We start from the raw sequence: 21,724 nt of genomic DNA, 5'->3' as shown, positions 1-21,724 counted from the left end.
TTAAAAAAACAGAACCTTGATCCTAGCTCTGCAAGTAATTACCGACCTATTTCAAAATTGCCATTTTTAAGTAAATTACTTGAAAAAATTGTTGAAAATCAGTTCAGGTCTCTATTATGTAAATTACACATCCTTGACCCTTTTCAGTCTGGCTTTCAAAAGCAGCACTCTACAGAGACCGCTCTCCTAAGAGTCTATAATGATCTATTAATGGCATCTGACGCAGGGAATTGTTCTGTGATCATTTTGCTTGATCTTAGTGCAGCCTTTGACACCATCGATCACAAAATCCTACTTAACAGGCTCAAGGTTCTGGCTGGTGTATCTGCCTCTGCCCTAGACTGGTTTTCTTCCTACTTATCAGACAGGACCTTTTCTGTTAGGACTGATAGGTTCACCTCTGACACTGCTGCCCTGACCTGTGGGGTCCCACAGGGTTCAGTTTTAGGTCCATTACTATTTTCTTTTTATATGCTTCCTTTAGCTGGTATCATTCAATCTTTTAGCGACCTGTCTTATCATTTTTATGCTGATGACATTCAGCTCCATATGTCCTTTAAGCCTCATCAGCTGGATAGGCTGTCCACCCTAGTCCAGTGCTTAACCCAGGTTTCTGATTGGCTTTCAAGCAACTACCTCGTTCTAAACACTAACAAGACCGAGACCATGATCATAGCTCCTCCTGAGCTACATTCTAGAATCAGTCAGGTTCTTGCCTCCTTCTGTCCATCTGTCAAGTCAAATATTCGAAATCTTGGAGTAATATTTGACTCTTCTCTGGACCTCGACTCTCATGTAAAATCTTTGTCTCGTTCCTGTTTCTATCATTTAAGAAACATATCTAAACTGCGACATATGGTTTCCTCAGCTGAACTGCAAAAACTAATTCATGCATTTGTGTCATCACGCCTAGATTATTGTAATTCCCTGTTTACTAGCTTGGATAAATCATCTCTCTCTCGCCTTCAGGCGATACAAAACGCAGCAGCCAGACTACTAACTTGTTCTACCAAACGTGTTCACATCACTCCCATCTTATATTCTCTACATTGGCTCCCAATAGAGTTTAGAATTCGCTTTAAAATTCTTGTTTTAACATACAGAGCACTAAATGGCCCCAGATTATCTATCCAAGCTTCTTATAAAATACACTGCTGCTCGTCATCTCCGCTCACAGACTCAAAGTCTCTTAGTTGTTCCCCGTACACGACTGAAGACAAAAGGGGACAGAGCCTTTCAGTCTGTTGCACCAAGGCTGTGGAACAGTTTACCACTACAGTTACGTTTGCTTGACTCTGTGGATTGTTTTAAAAAACAGTTAAAAACTTTTCTGTTTAAACAAGCCTTTTGTTGATCTTTTCATATTTTATATTTTTTACATTATTTACATTTGATCTTTTATATTGTGTACATTGTCTATCGATTTTATTGTTTATTTTAATATTTATGTACAGCGCTTTGTGATTGTCTATCTGCGAAAAGCGCTTAATAAATAAAGTTTACTTACTTACTTACTTACTTACTGATTTAAATGGCTAAATTACCTACTCAACATGTCTTGTAGTTCTCCAGAGGCCTGGTAATGAACTAATGTCATTTTAAGTCTTTGTCATTTCAGAGCTGCCTTGTTTGTTGTTTCCCCTCGACTTTCTTTTTTTCCTTGAAACCGTGTTTGAGGATGTTTTCATGCTGCTCTGTTTAAACTGTCTGTGCTTTTTTCACATCTCTTTGTTAATGACTTTGTCATTCGGAGTAAATATAGACAGACGCTGTCGTTTTTATTAGTATTAAGCGTTTAGTCTGTCGTTGGTCATAAAAAATCCTGCACGTTGTTTCTTTTCTTTAATTTTCTAAACTAAAATAAAAAAATAACTAAAACAATATTAGTGTTAATATTTATTTGTTAAGGAGGTTTCATGTTTGCTGTTTCTGTACTGAAAGCGAAAGCTGTGGATGGATCCAGAGGATGCTGGACAGGTCCAGATAGGCAGAGTGAGGAGAGAGAGCGTTGGAACAGGGACTTCCCTGAGCCTCCATCATCTGCAGGGAGGGAAAAAAACACTCTCACACACACTGCCTCCCACACACACACACACGCACACTCTGCTGAGAGCTAGCAAGGGGCTTTAAACAGCTTCACACATAACCGAGACAAAGGGACTGTAACCTGCCACAATGGAAGAAAACATGGATGAATCGCAAAGCCAGAAAGGTAGGAAAGGACGAGGAATCGATTCCTTTTTTATCTTCCATCACTCGTTCCTTTATGCCATTGTTCTGTTCATCCTTCCCTCCCTGTATCATGGGATTCCTTTGTGTGTTGTGGGCAGAGAGGAGGAGGATGGCATACACGTCCTGGAGGGGAAAAAGGGAAAAAGAAGCTTAGACTTTAGGCTGTATATTTAATTTTCAACTTTTCTCAGCACAGTTCACATTCCCCGTTTTCCTCATCAGTCATCTCGGCAGAAATGGGAAGAGGCTGTGGATTGTAATGGAGCCTGCTCAGGAGGCTGTGCTCTGGATAAAAACACGGGATCGTACATGAGCCGTGTGCCGTCGTGCGCTTCCATGAACGGGATCTTAAATACGCAGATTGTTTGGGCTGAGGATGCACGGAGATGACAGACACTGGAGGCTTGGTGTTGTTTTGGAGGCTGGACGGACAGATGGACGGACAGATGGATGGATGGATGGAGGTGGGAGTGGCTGGGGGAGGAAAAGGGGGAAAAGAGGGTGATAGAAGGAGGGTGCGTGGGGCAAAACCCTGAAATAAAGACTAAAATTCAGAGGGAGGAGGGATAAGTGGGGCAGTGATTGATGCCTCCATTGGGATTTTCTTTGTTAGCCCTCATTGTTGATGCTTCACGCTTGTCTGAACGCCTTTTCCTCTCCACTCTCCTTCGCTCTCTGCATGCTCCCCCCCCCCCTTTTCCGTCTGTGTTGCTCCCTTCCCTTTCCCTCCATTTTCTTCATATCTCTCCATCTCTGGCCCTCACCCCTTTTTCCTTCACGCGTTCAGCCTTGGTGTATTCCAGGCTGGATTTTTTCCATCTTTCTGTCTGTATCTTGTTTTCCCGTCTACCTGTTTCTGTCTCTCTCTCTAGAAGAGGATATTTTGGCTGATCTCTCACTCGCCACCATCTCACTCTCTCGGTTGACTCCCTCTCACTCCTTCGTTCCCGTTTTTCTTCCCCCATCCATTTTTTTAAATTCTATTTCTAATCTGAGTCATGCATCCATCCCGCACCCCTGACCGCCTCGGGGTGGTTTGCAGAGTGTTATTTTGCATCTTTCCTTCCAAAATGATTCTTGTTGTTGTTGATGTTGGCAGTAAAAATGGGCGTGTCCATTTTCTTCATCACACCTTCAGAGCCAAATGAGAAATCTACTGCTGCTTGCACATATTCACAAATGCAACCAATAAATGAGGCGGTTTTGATAAAAAAAAATAAAGAAATATTTATATACAAGTCCAAATGAATGTTTATTCTCGTTGTATCTATGGAAACACCGTCCTGACATCGTCTTCTGTTGTGTGATAGGCGCATTTGTGTGTTTTTTCTGGAAGCAACCTGTTTTAGCCAATCAGAGACGCGGGTGGTGTTCAAGCAAACATGATTTTTCATTCCTGCCACTTCTCTTTTTTTTAAGCTTCACCCCCTCTCCTTCTGTCCATTCTCTAACTAGTTCCCATCCTACATCCGTGTCACACTCCATCTTCATCCCTGTCTTTAGTTCAGCCATTACAGGCCTCATCTCTTCCCCTGCACCACACAAAACTCAGGTGTGAGATGAAATGAGGCGGCACAGGTGAGACACAGAGCGGCTGTATAAGTATGACGTAGAGTTGTTTTCAAAGGAATCGATTTACTTTTACATCAGTGGTGTTTCAATAAAGGTTCAAATGGATTTGATTTCAGATATGAGGCTGAAGAGTGCATTAAATATAATACCCAATAATTCTACCTTAGTTCACTTTTAACAGGACCAAAAACTGTGATGAGTTAATCAGAAATGGAGTCATGCCACACGAGTGGAATAAAAAGTCTTTACAGGTTCTGAAATTTGTGACTTTCCCAAACTTTGGTGTTTGAAGGCGTAAAGTAGGCCATATAAAAAGATGGCTGACACACAACTACATTTTCCCACTGTAAACTGAAGCTGCCAAAATGTGCATGTGATGTAATTTACACCCAAAGACTGCAGAGGTGGAACTGAAGGGGTGACACGGCACCAGCTCCTCCAAAATATCTCAAAACACAAACTCAAGTTAGCAAATAATAAAAACAAAGTGTGAAGCGTCCTCGGAACATCAGTTCGTCCTGTTAAGTTTACACCAACTCGTTCACAGATGACAATAAATCTCAATAATAATCATTTTAGTACCAGGCTGATAAGAATGAGCTAGCACAGTGAACCGCCAGAGGGCATCTTTATGTCACTTCCTGGGAGCTGTGTGGTCATCTATCATTACGTACAGTCTGAGGACCAAACTCACTCATTCATATTTCTCAGTTATCAGCAGTCAGGAGGGAACGACTTGTTCAGGTGTTTAGTTAAAATTCAGATTCTCCGTCATGCAAAGACGGTTTTAATATTTCACATCAGAACAAAAGTCTCACAGATCTGAAGGTGCGGTTGGACTCAGCATTTTGTTTGAGTTCATTACTGTTCTGATCATAGACTGTATCCGAACACTCGACTCATTCAGACATGAAAAGGGAACCTTTGTAATAAACTTGTAATCTTTCCGATGATCAGCAGGGGGCGACTCCTCTGGCTGCAGAAACAGTCTTCTTGCGTAGAAATCTTACTTATTGAAGGAAAGCTCATCATGACCACAGACTCCTCAGGCTGGACTTGTAAATCTGTGCTTGTCCATCAGCAGTTAGCATGAACATGCTGCTTTCAGGCTCCAAGGAAACTATGAAGGTTGACAATAATAACTCAGTGTAGTAAAAAACAATCTTTAAACAGCTGTTTCCACTCCTTTCTCTTTCTGGGGTTATATTAATGGACATTTGTCTACAAAATCCCTTCAACATCTTATATAAGCACTTCCTGCTGTGGTAACCGACCCCAGATTCTCCACAGAGTTAATTAAAGTTTCATGTATTCTAACCTGAAAGTCTGAAAGCGTAGCAGCAACACTCTGAAAGGTTTTGATCATTTCCCTTCCTGCTGAGGACCGATTTTAGAGACTTGCAGGTTTAATTGAAAATCTCTGGTTCATTAAACACGTCTCAGGTGTTTGTTTGCTCGCGTGCACCTCTGGAAGCAGCTGGATAGCTCAGGTCATTTAAAACTCTACTGAATGTCTCAGTCCTTTATTTGGCTCGATTAAAATGGTGTCTGCTCATGTTACAACAGTAATAGTATAATAGTTTGGAGAAGTGGCCGATGATCCTGTTATGATTTTATGACATGAAGTCGTCTGGGTAGAAGACTTTTTCAAGCTGATAATGCTGCACCTGAAAGGACCTGTGAACAGTTTTAATGGTAGCTGCATGGCACAAACACGTCTGGAGGTCCAGTTCAGGCAGATGGCTAGCAGCTACAGCCACCTGTGTCAAAATCCCCCTGTCAATCAACGAGGCCATGCCCCTAATTGTGTATGCAGTCATGCAGGCTGTAAACATGTTTATTTCTTACTGCTGCAGGCTCTAGTGGATGTTAGAGGAACTGCAGGCTTTGGTGCGTCTGCGTTGGCTTCGTTTTTCTGTCCTGGAAGCCGATGTTTGGTGGAACGCTGCCGTCACCGTGCAGAGGTTCTCACAAAAACTGAAATGCAGTCACGCTCAGTCAGCAGTGGAGATTGATGGCACCGAAGAAATACGTATTAATCATACTCCCACTTTCATGACACCTGGACTCAGTGCCATGTTTTTGCATCATCCATTTATTTGTGTAATACAACTCTGACAATGTTGTAAACAGTGGGATATTCACTGTGTTTTCACACTGACACTTGAACAGTCTCCATTATCGATCAGCTGAGCTCGTTCTCCGACACACATCCAGTCCCAGCTGAGGTTAGGTGCAGATCATTTCTCACTGTGTCCTCAGACACTCAGTAGGTGTGATCACAGGTTGTACACATGATGCTCTCACGTCAACATTTTAAGTAACTCTCTAAGAAAACAGAAAATCAGAGTTATTAACTGAGATGGGAAGAGAAGGAGGAGCGATCATTTGTGGTAACTTGGTGCCAGATATCATATCCTCACATGACAAATATACCAAAACAAAACCCGCTGCGGTCTGTGAGCTGCTGCCGTTTCATCTCTTACTGTTTGATACGTTGCTCCTTCACGTTCTCAGGTTTGGTGCTTCAGTTGCTCTCAGCTGATATAAAAAGAGCACCGAGGGTCTTTCTCAGGAAACACTGGCTTCATTTTAAAAGGCAATGTGTCTCTACAAATTAGCATGAGCATTTTATTAGCATTAAGGAGCATAATTACAAATAATTTTTGTCTGGCAAAGCAGGGCAGACTGAGGTTTGTTCGGACGCTGCTGCGGCCCAGAGGACTTCGTAAAAAGAGGTTTTGAGGTTTTGTAGATCTCAGTGGGAAAGCTGAGAGCGGACTTTGTGTATTTACCTCATATCCATTTCATTATCACGGCCACTAATAGAAAGGTACTTCATGGAGAGTGCAGTGAGTCAATACAAACTGACTTACAGGCCCGGGGAGGGGAGGGTGAGATGCTGGAGCGATAAAGCAGCCGAGGAGGATGGCATATGGGATGTTTCTCCTTTATCTCTCTGTCTGTGGAGGTAATTTCATTACTGTCCATTGACACATGAAATGAAAAGCAGCTCTGCTCTGCTGCCTGTGTGTGCAGCTGGCTGGACGACCTCAGAGGGAGGAGGTTAACCCTCGCCGTAACACCCGCGGCTCAGTGTGTCCGGTCGCCTCTCGGATCCAGATATCGGCAGCTTCTGGGCCGAATGCCAGGAACGTTTTTTGTAGCATCACAACCCCAAATTTCTACTTTTATATGAGAAACAGGAAAATGTAATGAGCTTGCTTGCTATGCTATGACTTCAATTCAATTCAATTCAGTTTTATTTATATAGCATCAAATCACAACAACAGTCGCCTCAAGGCGCTTTATACTGTAAGGTAGACCCCACAATAATACATACAGAGAAAAACCCAACAATCATATGACCCCCTATGAGCAAGCACTTTGGCGACAGTGGGAAGGAAAAACTCCCTTTTAACAGGAAGAAACCTCCGACAGAACCAGGCTCAGGGAGGGGCGGGGCCATCTGCTGCGACCGGTTGGGGTGAGAGAAGGAAGACAGGATAAAGACATGCTGTGGAAGAGAGACAGAGATTAATAACAGATATGATTCGATGCAGAGAGGTCTATTAACACATAGTGACTGAGAAAGGTGACTGGAAAGGAAAAATTCAATGCATCATGGGAATCCCCGGCAGCCTACGTCTATTGCAGCATAACTAAGGGAGGATTCAGGGTCACCTGGTCCAGCCCTAACTATATGCTTTAGCATATAGTTGACTCCATTGGAGAGACGTGGTTTAGTGCTGGGTGCCCAGTTTTGGAGGCCCCGCTGTAGAGTTGGTGAATTAAAGACGCTTTGAGCGTCATTAAATAGATAAAAGTAAAACTCCAACCTTTCTGTGAACAGCTCCACGTAGGAGCCATTGTGTGAGTCACCTGCTGCTGGCTGTGTGGTGCGAAAAGGTCAAAGAACGAGCTCTTAACAACCTCAGCTGCCTTCTCGCTGGTCTGAGCCGTTTCACGCAGGAACTACTTTTTATCTGCGTCTTCTTCCTGCACAGTGATACGTTTGGTTGGAGAGTCGAGCCTTCACAAACCTGTCCCTATTCTTTTGGCACCACAGGCAGAGATCTCTTACTGTTATCTTAGCTTGAACTGTCCATTGAATGCTGTGAACCTTTGTTGAGCGTCTTTGAGATATCTGGAGATGGCCGTGAAATTTTCCAAGCTCCTCATCCTCCCAGCAGGATGAAGCTCGTTAGTTATAAAGAACCCTCCGAGATCTGTTTGCCTAAATGCTGATGGCAGCAGTCCAAGCTGTGAGGGCTTGTTTCGTGTAAGTGGGAAATGGACACAACATTTCACATTTAGACTGCACTGTTTCTCCTTCGGCGCCTTGCCCTCCTGTGGTTTGGTGATGTTTGGCAACGTGTAAATGTGTTTGTGTTTTCTGTGTCGCCGTGTCGAACATCACGTTTCCAGCTGCGATTCAGAAAATCCTCCTGTATCGCTGTAAAGTCAGCGAGCCCTGGCAGCGCTTCCACTTTTCACCGTTTAGTGGAGCGGCTCCAGCCTCGGTTTGTGCATGACATCACCACCAGAGTCTGCGTGTGTGCAGCTCCTCGGGAGGAGGGAGTGGTTCACATTCTGCATCAACACATCGACACAAGCAGAAACGATGCCTCCTCAGCATCAGCGTCTTGTTTATTTGTGGCATTATCGTGCAGTTAGTCCAAAAGCTTCGTGTTTTTCTGATTTTCTGTTTGTGGGTGGAACCGGGCAGTGAAAGAGCTGGTGCAGATATCTCGTTAGTGTGGGGGGCTCAGCTTCCGGTGCAGGTCTAAAAATGGCGTTTCAGAGGCTTGTCTCTTGGCAAGAGTGGTGCTCTGAATGTTGTTTCTGTGTGAGCATGAAAGTCTGCACAGAGCTGCAGAGATATCAAACCCCAGGATGTTCAGCCAGTCAGTGTTTGGATCCTAGATGTGTGCACAGCTGATCGAGGGTCGTGTCTGCAGAGCAACTGCAGATAATTCCAGTCCACAGACTTCTTCCTGATTTATTTTCCAGTCTTTCCAGTCCAGTGTATGCTTTTCTTGGATTAACGTCTCCCTGTAGCATCTCACTCAGCGGCATTTCCACCACACTGATCTGTGATCGGTCACAAACCCCTCCCAAACAGCAGCCATGAGCTGAGGATAGTCTGATTCTCCCTGATGGATCCTTTTGAATGAAGCTGTAACTGAAGTGCAGAATGTTAGTTAATATTCTTCGAGCCCAGCACGAACGCATTCAGAGCAGCTTTCCCCCCAAAGCGTTACACGTTCACTGAACTGTCAGCGCTCCTCTTTAACTCCGATTTCTGAAGGCAAATATGATGATTGCACTGTATTTGCCTTCGTAATGTTTCATGAGTTCTGTCTGGCTGTCTGAGAGTCATCCATCACTGAAACTGATTGGTCTCACTGGGTCTCCGCCCTCATCTTCTCCCTGCTATTGCTGGCCTGATTTATTGGTCTCCATCAGCGTGTGGTTCTGTGGCAGACATCTTTCCTGCAAACACAGATGATATTTAACATCTGCAGGGAAACAAAAGGCAAAGTGGTGCATTTATGGAAGTGTTTTATGTTGAAGAACAAAATGTGAAAGCCCGTCAATCGTGCATCTGTTTCAAGGTTTTAGGGGTTGCTGGCAAGATGCTAAATGAGGTGTTAAACTTGGTAAAATCTCACATAGTTTCAGTCGAAGGAACCACGTTAACCTCCAGTGTGGCCTGTGTGAGGATATCTGCAGCACCAAAGGCTGATGTTTAAAACTTTAGATGTTTAAGGTACGAGCTGCTGATCCCTGCTGTCACTTTCCTCCAGTTTGTCACAGAGTGGATCACTGATCATCTGGTCGCCACCCTCACAACGCTAACTAAAGCTTAGTGCTCCCTGCACACTCACGCAGACAAATAAACCAGGACTGTGCCTTCATGCTGGCTTTTTGACTCACTCCTCTGTGATGCGATTTCACAGACACGTGGATGAATCTAACGAGTCAGCGCTTCTCCTCCGATCCCCCGATTATCCCACAGGTAGGCGTAGCTGCTTGTGTCCAGCTAACGAAGCCCAGATAATCTCCTGTTACTGCATCGTTAATAATGAGACGGATCTTTGATGGCTGGTAAAACAGATCTCCCCAAACTCTGTGAGCACAGCTGTTTGTGAGCCACTGTCATCGGTGATAAAGTTAGAGCGTCTGCCTCTAACACACAGCTGTGAACGGTCGTCATGGTGATGGGGAGGCAGGGAGGGAGGAGTTTGTGGATCAACAGAGAATTTGATTGGCAGATTGGAAAATCATTTCAGGAGGCAGTGTGTGTGTGTGTGTGTGTGTGTGTGAGACAAAGAAGATATCCATGCATATGAAAATTGAGTTTTTGTAAATCAAAGCCCAAAAACCACCTTAAACATTTACAAACTCAGAGGAAAGCCTCACATGCAGACGACAGCGGTGCGTGCACATGCACACGGTTATATTTATCTGGGTTACCCTCCGCTGGGCTGCACGGCCGCTCAGTCTTAATGGTGTCGTTGGGCTGGGCTTGTCATTTCCATTAGAACCCAGTCCTGACTCCTGAGTGCGTCTTCAGGCCACTCTGTGCGATTCTCTCTCTCTTTCTGTGTTTGTGTGTCTGTGTGAGAGAGCTCAGTGATCCTCTCTCACAGCACACACACACACACACACACACACACACACACACACACACACACACACACACACTCAGCAATGGTGTTTGTTGGTCATTTAGACAATCAGGCAAAACAGTGTGTGTGTGTGTGTGTGTGTGTGTGTGTGTGTGTGTGTACATGTTTAGACATCGTTGTGAGAACAGAAAATTGGCATGCTACTATAATTGTGGAGACCAACAGTCACTTATGGGGACCAAACTCCCGGTTCCCAAAACTTTGAAGACATTTTTGAGACTCAAATGTGGTTTTAGTGTCAGGGTTACAGTTATGGTTAGGTTTAGGGTTATGTCAATAAGATGTGTACCTCCATGTATATATCTCACCTCAGGTGAGGTCTTTAATTGTCATGTATAAAATTATTCCAGGTGTATGGCCACGACTTGTTTTCTTTTTAGTACAGAAACATTTTAAAAAGTGAAGAAAACTTTAAATCTTTGACACACGAGAGCTGATTATAGATGACCTGGGGTGGGGCGGCTGTAGCTCAGGAGGCAGAGTCAGTTCATCTACTGATCACAACGTTGGTGGTTTGATTCCTGGCTCCTCCAGTCTGCATGCCAAGTATCCTTGGGCAAGATACTAACCCCAAGTTGTTATGTGCACGGAGTATGAATGTTAGCTAGGAGGCACTATAAGGCTTAGAAGAAAGTGATTGCGTGAATATTGCATGTTGTATAGAGCGCTATGTAAGAATCAGTCCATTTACCATAACCCTGAAGCAAATGCATCTCAAAACATGACGGGAGCTCAAGATGAACTGATAAACCTGACATATGAAGAGTAACATGAGCTTCACCATCCAGCAATACATCCATTTTTTTTAATTCAGTGTTATTTGTACAGCGCCAAATCACAACAACAGTCACCTCAAGGTGCTTGATACTGTAAGGTACATCTTCAAGAATATTACATAACACATACTTGGCCCCAGTTTTCTCTTTTTAGGGTCTTACGTTAAAATGAGCCTTGGGTTAACTCTGAGTGCTGCTATATAAATAAAACTGAACAGAGCAGAGCTGAAATTGGCCAGGGAAATACTGAACATGGAAATAACCTCATTTATTCTCATTTATTACAAACAGAACTACAAAAAAATGAATGAAGAATAATAAAAATTAGTTTTGGTCATTTAATTTATAGACGTTCATGCTTTTCTATACATAGTATTAACATGGTGATATCAGCTTAATGTCAATAAGGCCATCCATCCATCTTCTTCCACTTATCCGGGGCCCGGTCGTGGGGGCAGCAGCCTAAGCAGAGAAGCCCAGACCTCCCTCTCCCCAGCCACCTCCTCCAGCTTATCCGGGGGGAACACCAAGGCGTTCCCAGGCCAGCCGAGAGATATAATCTCTCCAGCGTGTCCTGGGTCTGCCCTCCTCTCGGTGGGACATGCCCGGAACACCTCACCCGGGAAGCATCCTTGTCAGATGCCCAAACCACCTTAACTGGCTCCTTTCGATGTGGAAGAGCAGCGCCTCTACTCTGAGCCCCTCTTGAATGGCTGAGCTCCCCACCCTATCCTATCTCTAAGAAAGAGGCCAGTGCTCAGCTCTCTCTTCACCACGATGGACTTGTACAGTGTCCTTATCACTGCAGCCACAGCAATAATCCGTCTGTCCATCTGTGAACAAGACCCCCAGATACTTAAACTCCTCCACTTGGGGCACCAACTCATCTCTGAGTGGGCACTCCACCCTTTAACAGCTGAGGACCATGGCCTCAGGCTTCAAGGTGCTGATTCTCATTCCCACCACTTCACACTTGGCTGTGTGAGCTGGAGGCCTTCAAAGGATGAAGCCAACAGAACCACATATTCTGTGAAAAGCAGAGATGAGATTCTGAGACCACCCATGTGGAAGCCATCAGCCACATAGAACCCCTGGTGTAGTTCAACACTCACGGCTTACTCCTGGCATTGCAGCCCAAGCTCTTACAACCGTTATACAAGCCCATACTCCCCCCCAGGACACTCAGAGGGACACGGTCGAATGCCAAGTCAATAAAACACAAGTAGACAGACTGTTGGGCAAACTCCCACACACCCTGAAACATCCTCAAGACAGTAAAGAGCTGGTCCAGTGTTCCAAGACCAGGACAGAAACCTCATTGTTCCTCCTGCATCCAAGGTTCGACTAACGGATGAATTTTCCTTTCCAGCACCCCGGCGTAGACTTTCCCAGGGAGGCTGAGGAGTGTGACACCCCGTCCAATCCAGAACTACCACCCCACATCCCCAAACGATGTTGCAGAAGCGCATCAAACAAGACAGCCCTACAGTATCCAGAGCCTTTAGGAACTCAGGGCGAACCTTATCCATCCCAGGGGCCCTGCCACCAAGGACATGTTTAAGTGCCTCTGTGACCTCAGAGATAGGTGACCCCTCTCCCCCATCCCCAGATACTGATTCCTGTGCACATGTAGTGCCAGTGGGATTATCCTCACTGTGTGGGTAGAGCACCACTTTCCCCTCCTGAGTTGTTGCTGACGGTTTACCAGAATTGCTTTGAGGCAGACCAAAACTCTTATTCCATGTCCTCATGGCCACCTGATCAAACTTATATTCGCACATTGTGTTCATTATGGTGGAAGTCCAATAACAGACCACAACTTGGGTTCAGATGAGGCAGGTTGTTCCTTCCAATCGTGCCCCTCCAGGTCTCACTGTGGTTGCCAAAGTAAGCAATGAAGTCTCCCAGTAAGAGGACAGAGTCACCAGATGAAGCACCCGCAGGCACCCCAATCAGTGACCCCATGAAGGCTGGGTACTCTGAACTATCATTCAGCATCCAGATGAAAGTCAGGACCTGTTCCCCGACCCAAAGGCAAAGGGAAGGAACGCTCTTGTCCACCAGGAAAAACCCCAGTATACAGGCAGACAGTGGAGGAGATACAGCACCCAGATACCCACCCGCCACCACTCACAGAGGGTATCTCCACACTGGAGCAGAGTCCAGCTCCTCTCCAAGAGACTGGTTCCAGAGCCCAAGCAGTTCTTTGAGGTGGGCCCGACTGTATCTAGTTGGTATCTCTCAGCCTCATGCACTATAGATAGAAATCTAACTTTAAACTGCCACAAAACCACTAAAGCAGCAACATAACCAGAACTTATACTCAGTACATTCCTACAAGTTTGGCAAATCCAGCTGCAAGTTCTTCAATAGGTTTACAGGGAAATATGTTGTATTGGAAAAGAATTATTCAGTCACACGGTCACAGTTAAAGGTCCAAATATCAGTTCAATAAAGAGTCAGATCTGATTGTTTTGTTTTATCGTGAACATGTCAGAGGTACTGTGTGTGTTTGTCCCGCAGGATTATAAGGCTGATGATCAGCACTGATCTGCAGTGGAACAGCAAATGGATTCCTGCTATCATCTAAAAAAATAAGCTCCTCCTAAACAAAGAAAACAGCCACACACACAGAGACGCAGCACACAGTCTGTCCCAGTTTTTACCAGGTCACTGGGTCTTTCCTGCATTTAAAGCCCAAATATGGAAATATGACGGGATTATAACATGGCTCAAATTCAGGACACACACTCAGCCTCACACACACTGATATGTGCTGATAATGAAAACACTCAGACAGCAACATACTGCAGAAACAGCTTCACAGCACATTTATATTATCAAGCTGTGTGTGTGTGTCTGTGTGTGTGTCTGTGTGTGTGTCTGTGTGTGTGTGTGCACGCGCACAGCTCCATCTGCCTCACAGCTCAAACATGCATGAATGTGTGTGTGAGACTCAGAGCCACGAGCCGACTCAGCTGCACGGGGACGTTTCGTTAAATGGAGTCAGCGGCGCAAAATGGTACCTTCCTGCTGGCAGAGCCGCCATGTTTTTTCCTTCGCTGGCGGCTCACATTGTTGCAAAGAAACATGCAGAATCTGCAGTCAACGTCAACGTTTTCCTCAACACTCAGATGATGTGATGAAAACAGGCTGTGTGTGTGAGAGAGAGAGAGAAAGTATGCATTAGTGAGACTGTAGCCCTCACAGTGCTGCGCTGTTGCCATGACAACGCTACAGGCAAAGTGGGTCAGCAGGCTCCTGCCACACCCCGGTTGGCATGGCAACAAGGCTGGTCAATTAAACCTGAGCAGCACGATGACTCATTCACACACACTACTTTTCTTTGTCACCCCTGTGTGTGTGTGTGTGTGTGTGTGTGTGTGTGTGTGTGTGTGTGACTGATTTTGTCCAATAAGTATGCTTGAATTAAAAGTCCTCGTAATCTCAGTGGATGGTGAAGTAACTGGGTGGGGCTGATGGAGGACGTGCAGGCCGTGACATCACAGCGAGACAACTGTCAGTTAGGCAGAAACACACCGCTACCACAGACTGTAGATAAATGATGGAGCCACTTCCCCGGGTTGTGAGGCTCCGTTCTGAAGCGTCACATGTGTAAATATTGTTGATGGATGCTTGGTGCTCCACCTGAGGATGGAGCACGGATCATGCTGACTGGGTGATCGTCAGACTCTCCCACACAGACCTGAAACTGCAGCTCAGACTTCTGGGATTGGAGCACAGCACAGTGTGTGTTCTGTGATGGTAACTGTAACTCCCTCCAGGTTGGAAAATGGCGTTCTTGATTCCTACTGGCATTTATTGGACACAGGTGCTGCCAGCGATGCTGTGAGACCCGTGCAAAATGTCGACACATTCTGTACTGCACGTGACCAACACTCAACAGGTCTGTCGCAAATAAACGTCTTATTTTCACACCAACACATAAAGTTGATTGGATTAACTTGAAGGGGTTAATAAACGCCTTGCAGCACGCCCTCTTCACCCACACGCTGGGAAAACTGCCACTGACTGAGAAAGGGAACATGCTGCCCTCTACCGACTGCGGCGTGTAACTGAAAATATCATCAACCCTAAACAACAGATTGAATATTGGTTCCACCCTGAAAACATTTCGTAAAACCTTTAAATGTGTGTCTACATTACAATCTGAAATCTGATCTCAACCAAACTGGTTTCAATCTGAAAAATTTTTTAATTTATGTATTTATTTGCATTATCATTTTATTTTGAAGGTCCTGAAGTGTCTTCTCTTCTCTGTGCACACAAAACGGACATCACTGGCTTTTAATCTGTCCCCCTGCTGTGTGTGACTGCTGTGATCATGTGATCGTGGGTCGCTTCTCAAAGACAGAACTGAACACTGGATCCTGATTACCCAACACCTCCTGCTAATGAGCTGCTTATGCTGCACCTCCTGTGCAGACAGGTTTAAGCGATCTCCAGCATAAAACACGTCTACAGTGATTTCACCCGTCAGCTGTAGTGTCACCACTGACAACAACTCAGTGACTCATCGTGTACTTGAATACTCCTCTCCTGGTTCTGCATGTGTGCAAGACGGATGAGCTAAACTACGCCAGGGAGGAAATGTAGATGTTTGTGTTAAACTGTGGAAGAAGTCCAGCAGGGAAAGATTGTTCTGCTGCCTCCCGTCACTGCGTTAGTGCCATTATTTCTGGACTGAAAAGCTTCTCAAAGAGGAAAGATCACCGTTTATCTGGCAGCCACACAAATGAGTCATTTGAAAATAGCCGAATCGTTGGTGCATCATTCGCAGCTACTGCACAATTACATAATGTGGCAGGTGGAGAGCTCTAATTAATCATTCCAAACACAGGAGAATGGCTCGGGAAAACAGGCAGAGTGATCAGAAGTAACCTCTCACTGCAAACCACTCAGCAGGAGCGTTAGCATGGACGAGGACGAGGAGGAGAGGGTTAAGGTGCTCCGGTCTTTTTTCCTCAAATACAATATGCAAGTTAGAAAATCGTGCTGCTAAGACCAAATGATTCACAAAGAGGTTTCAACCTTCACTTTGCATGCTTTCATTGCAAAGTTCACAGAAGAATAACCTACGATTCCCCAAAGAAACCAACCAAAGGTCCAATGGGAGACCAAGAAACTTATATGTGTGTTTAAAATCCTCACACCAGGAGTGAGAATGTTTGTGGTGCAGTTAGTACTGAAATAAATGTACTTCAGGACATTTTCACAGGAAAAAGTATAAGTAGGTCAGAGAATCTCCAGTTTTTTAATAAGGGAGCATTTCCTTTATGAATGGAGCTCTCTGTCTGCTCCTGTGTTGTAGGAAGGTTATTCTGAGCCCCGCGCTGTTTCTACCTGCATCCTGAGCCAATATTAAAAATGTATTGCATTGAATTCAGCTGATTGTGGGTAAGAAGCCAAGTGAATGTCAGTTTATATGTGCAGCTGCTTTTGCATTGTGTCAGTTTAAGTGATTGCGTGACTCAGTGTTTGTCTGTCGATGCTGTTTATTGTCCACAAGGAGGTAAGAGCTGCTAATCAGCCGGATCATTTAAAGCTACATCAAACTGGTCATTAAACACTCACAGCTAATAAAACCCTTCAGGAGGCATTTAGGCATCACGTTTCATCGCCTGCTCTCGGGGGAGGAAGAGCCGCGGCCGTCACTGCATTGATCTCTGCTCGGTTTTCTCTTCTTCACGAGCTTTTAAGTTGTTGGAATCACCGATCAGCTCTCCGGCTGATGTGTCGGCCAAGATTTCAATTTTTGCTCTTCAGTATTTAAAGGAGTCATTTTTTAGGAACGTCAAATGAAAGTTATTGCAGCCGCATTATTTCCTGTAGGCCAACATTCACGGAGCAAACTGGGAGTTTTGGTTTCTGCACTCAAACGTCAAACTTTATGCTGTGTCTTTGCACATGCTGCTCCATGTAATGACCTACCCAGCGGTGCACATACTCGTTTTACCGCCGTGTGTGTGCCCGTAACCCCGCCCCACGTCTTCTCCTTTGCTTTCATCATCGTCATATAGAATTTGTTGAACTGCAGTCAGACTCACGGTTTCTGTCTCTGTCTCAGGCTGTAAGGAGTGCTGCGAGCGATGTGTGGGCAGCCTGCCCTGGGCCTCGCTCATCGCCACCATCCTCCTCTACATGGGCGTGGCCTTGTTCTGTGGGTGTGGCCACGAGGCTTTGAGCGGCACCGTCACCATCCTCCAGAACTACTTTGAAGTCATCAGAGCCCCAGGAGATACTCTGGATGTGTTCACCATGTGAGTGTTTCATCTTTTCTCTGTACGGAGTATTAATAATCACTCTTAATAATCATGAAGCCCAAACAGAACGAGCTGAAGCCAACTGAAGCTCAAAGCCATAGCCTGTGTATAAAAGATGAATGTAGCCATTGGTTTCAGTGTTTTTGTTTTTTAAATTGATAATGGGTCCTAACTGGTGCATCCCATCGCTAGAAATATCCAAAATAAACTCTAAAACTTCACTCACCAGAAATGAAGCGTAGGCTACTAACAGCACAGGAAGCTGTATTATTGGACACAGTTTATCTGAAGTTCTGGCCACGCCCCTTCCTGCTGTACATCTATAAATCCCTTCTTGTCCCACACAGTTGTTTGTTCTAGTTTCTCACCCCGCCCCTCCAGGCCCGGGAACCCCCACCTCTTCCTTAATGACGTGGTCTCCCAACTGCAGCCTTTGAGCTAGTTCATAGCCTTCGGGCTAGCTCATAGCCTTTGGGTTAGCCCATTGCTTCATTATCATTAAAAGTGTTTCATTCACATCATCGTCCAGACTCCAGTTAGCCGTGGAGAGGGCTAGCAGTCAGTTAGCAGCTACAGCTGCCTGTGTTGCCATCCACCTATCAATCAAAGAGACCACGCCCCTAACCATGCATGCCGTCATGCCGGCTGTAAACATGATTATTTCGGCTGTAAACTTTTGACAGTGTAGAGACCGACTCACTGCTGGAGCCTCTAGTGGACACTATTGGAACTGCAGTTTTTGGCTCTTCTGTGTTTTTTGTTTGTTTGTTTATTTAAACAGACAAACAAGAAAATAAAGATAAAATTGAGAATGGCTACGTTTACACCACTTACATTTTTAATGTGAATAAATCCTCCATGAATCTCTGGTTTCTGGCAGTTCCTCGTGGTGATTTAGCTGAAGATGCTTAAGAAGTCTGAAGAGCTCTCGAAGATGCAGTCGAGCATGAAAATAAATAAGCAGTCATTAATTAGCGACGCTGTGATGTGTGTCCTCTCCGCAGCATCGACATCCTGAAGTACATCATTTATGGCCTTGCAGCTGGATTCTTTGTGTTTGGAGTGCTGCTGCTGGTGGAGGGCTTTTTCACCACTGGAGCCATCCGCGATCTCTACGGAGAGTTCAAGATCACTGCCTGCGGACGCTGCCTTACTGCATTCGTGAGTCAACCCTAAAACTCATCAAGACATATTTGTGCTTAAGTTAGTGTTAATTTAAACAAAGAAGCTGCTGAAAGGATAGACGTGATGACTCTTTCCTATTTTATACAAACTCCGCTTTGCTAATGAGAGCAAATAATTAGCTTGATATCACATGACCATATACGCAAAAGGTCAGAATCAGTGATTCTGACCTTTTGCATACTAATGCCACACCATTAGTGGCATTGTTACTCATGCTCTTTCTGCAGCCCCTATTTCATCTAATGAGGACTGTGACAGTTTTCGTTCTTTTCTGCTTGCAAAGATTAATAACATAAGAATGAATTTTTCTCATTCAGCACCTGTTATGTCGATCTCCATTCCATCTCGGCCGGTCTTTTTGGATACTTTCTCTCCTGTTTCACTACCTGAGCTGGTAAAACTAGTGAATTCAGTGAAAGCATCCTCTTGTCCACTTGACATTGTACCTGCATCATAATTCAAAAATGTCTTCAGAATCAGAATCAGAAAGGGTTTTATTGCCAAATGTTGAGCAGGTTTACAACATTAGGAAATTGCTGCGGTACTTAGTGCAAACATACTGTCATATAACGCTTAAGTAAACATAAAAATAAATAAAAATTAAAAGTGCTAAGTAGATATATATATACATTAGTGCAGGTGTGATCAGTGCCAGACATGGAATGATGCAGTGAACACAATGTAGGGTCATGTGTTAGTGGTAGGAACAGTCATGTGGTTATTGTTCATGAGTCCAACAGCAGAGGGGAAGAAACTGTTCTTATGGCGAGAGGTTCTGGTGCGAATGGACCGGAGCCTCCTGCCTGAGGGGAGCAGGTCAAACAGTCTGTGTCCAGGGTGAGAAGGGTCAGCTGTGATCCGAGCTGCACGCCCCAGTGTCCTGGAGGTGTACAGGTCCTGCAGAGATGGGAGTTTGCAGCCAATCACCTTCTCAGCAGAGCGCACAACACGCTGCAGTCTCTGTGTGTCCCTGATAGCGGCTCCAGCGTGCCACACGGTGATGGAGGAGGTGAGGATGGACTCGATGATTGCAGGGTAGAATTGCATCATCGTCCGTGTTGGCAGGTTGAATTTCTTCAGCTGCCTCAGGTAGTACATCCTCTGCTGGGCTTTATGACGGAGGTGATGGTGGGCTCCCACTTCAGGTCCTGGGTGATGGTGGTACCCAGGAAGCGGAATGAGTAGACAAAGGTGATGGGGGTGTCAGTCAGGATGATGGGGGGGAGTGGAGCTGTGTGCTTCCTGAAGTCCACAATAATCTCCACTGTCTTCTGGGCGTTCAGCACCAGGTTGTTCCAGGCTATTGGTCCATCTGTGCTCACTCTAATCAACTCTTCACTGGCGTCTGGTATAGTTCCGGTTTATTTTAAAAATGCTGCTATTCTCCCACTTTTAAAAAAACCTCAGCTAGACCCGTCTCTTTGGAGCAGCTACAGACCTATCTCTAAATTACCGTTATATGCTAAGCTTCTAGAAAAGGTTGTGGCTAAGCAACTTATGGCAGCTCTGGACAATCATAACATTTGCGATAAGTTTCAGCTTTCGCAGAGCTCACTCCACAGAAACAGCCCTTCTTAGGGTCTCAAGTGACATTTTGATGAGTAATGATGCAGGAAAATGCTCGGTCCTACTTATGTTGGACCTCACATCGGCTTTTGACACTGTTGACCACCACATCCTCCTCGAAAGGCTTAAACATTGGGTTGGTGCATCGGGTACTGCCTTGGAGTGGTTCTCCTCATATCTACATAACCGATCTTTTTCTGTGGTGGTCTCTGATTTTAGGTCATCCTCTATCTCCCTTACTTGTGGTGTCCCTCAGGGTTCGGTTTTGGGGCCTTTATTGTTCTTAATATATCTTCTCCCCCTCCAGCATACAATGGGCTCTTTTGAGGACATTTCTTATCACTGTTATGCTGATGATATTCAGTTGTACGTCTCTTTTAAGCCCCGGGATTTATCTAAGCTTCAGCTTATGAATGATTGCTTAGATTCCATCAAACGTTGGATGGCTGTGAATTTCCTCCAACTCAACGAGGGGAAAACCGAAGCCCTTGGTCCTCTCTCGGTCTATGTTAAATCCTCTAGAATTTAGGTGTCACTTTTGACTCGACCCTCACATTGGATGGGCATGTGAAATCTCAGGTTCGGTCTTGTTTTTATCATTTAAGAAATGTGGCTAAGTTAAGCCCTATTTTATCTCACCCTGAACTGGAGATAGCTATACATGCATTTATTTCCTCACACTTGGACTATTGTATCTCACTGTTTATGTGTCTAAGCAAAGGTTCTCTGGATCATCTGCAGGTTGTGCAAAACGCTGCAGCTAGGCTTTTGACAAAATCCTCTAAGTATTCAGATGTGACACCATTGATATTTCAGCTACACTGGCTTTCTGTGGAATTTAGAGTACATTTTAAGATCCTGGTCTTGACATTTAGAGCCTTGCATAGACTGGCACCAGCCCACATCTCCGATCTGCTACAGCCCTATGTCCCCAGCAGGTCCCTGAGGTCATCTGATCTAGGCTTACTTGCTAAAAAACGGACTAAGATGAGAACTAAGGGTGACAGAGCTTTTGCCACTGTGGCCCCAAGATTGTGGATACATACATTAAGAACTGTGGACTCGGTAGTTGTTTTTAAAAAATAACTCAAAACTCACCTTTACAAAATTGTTTTTGGTTAAATTTATATTGTCTGTTTTACCCTTTTATTATTTGTTATCTTATGTGCAGCACTTTGTGATTCTGTCTAGAAAGATGCTATATAAATAAAATGTTATTTATTTATTTTATTTATATTTACTTGGATGTGCAGAGTAGTATGTTTCATATTGACCAGGTCTAAGACCATAAGACAAAGTGTTGCACAAACATTAAAGTTGTTTTACACACACACACACACACACACACACACACACAGGTCTATAACCTGCCAGGATCCAGTGATTATGGCCCTTCTAAAACATCTACAGTTGC

General features: G+C 44.8%; 1 protein-coding gene across 2 annotated transcripts in view; it reads left to right on the top strand.

The window, feature by feature from the left end:
- The first annotated feature begins 2,012 nt into the window (after positions 1-2,012).
- LOC100690686 (neuronal membrane glycoprotein M6-a) overlaps positions 2,013-21,724 on the top strand; it is a 28,391-nt gene continuing 8,679 nt past the window's right edge. The window contains exons 1-3 of one of the 2 annotated variants that reach the window (XM_005461302.4): positions 2,013-2,212; positions 17,364-17,556; positions 18,564-18,720. In XM_005461302.4, coding sequence (XP_005461359.1) covers positions 2,176-2,212; positions 17,364-17,556; positions 18,564-18,720 — 387 coding nt within the window. In that variant the 5' untranslated portion in view covers positions 2,013-2,175. Of the gene's footprint in view, positions 2,213-2,499; positions 2,697-17,363; positions 17,557-18,563; positions 18,721-21,724 lie in introns of those variants that run through there. The other variant, XM_025908429.1, reaches the window with a different exon arrangement.

The sequence above is a fragment of the Oreochromis niloticus genome, linkage group LG6 (genome assembly GCF_001858045.2).
Source record: "Oreochromis niloticus isolate F11D_XX linkage group LG6, O_niloticus_UMD_NMBU, whole genome shotgun sequence".
NCBI lineage: Eukaryota > Metazoa > Chordata > Actinopteri > Cichliformes > Cichlidae > Oreochromis > Oreochromis niloticus.
Note: the sequence above shows the minus strand (reverse complement) of the source record. Positions and strands in the feature narration are given on the sequence as shown.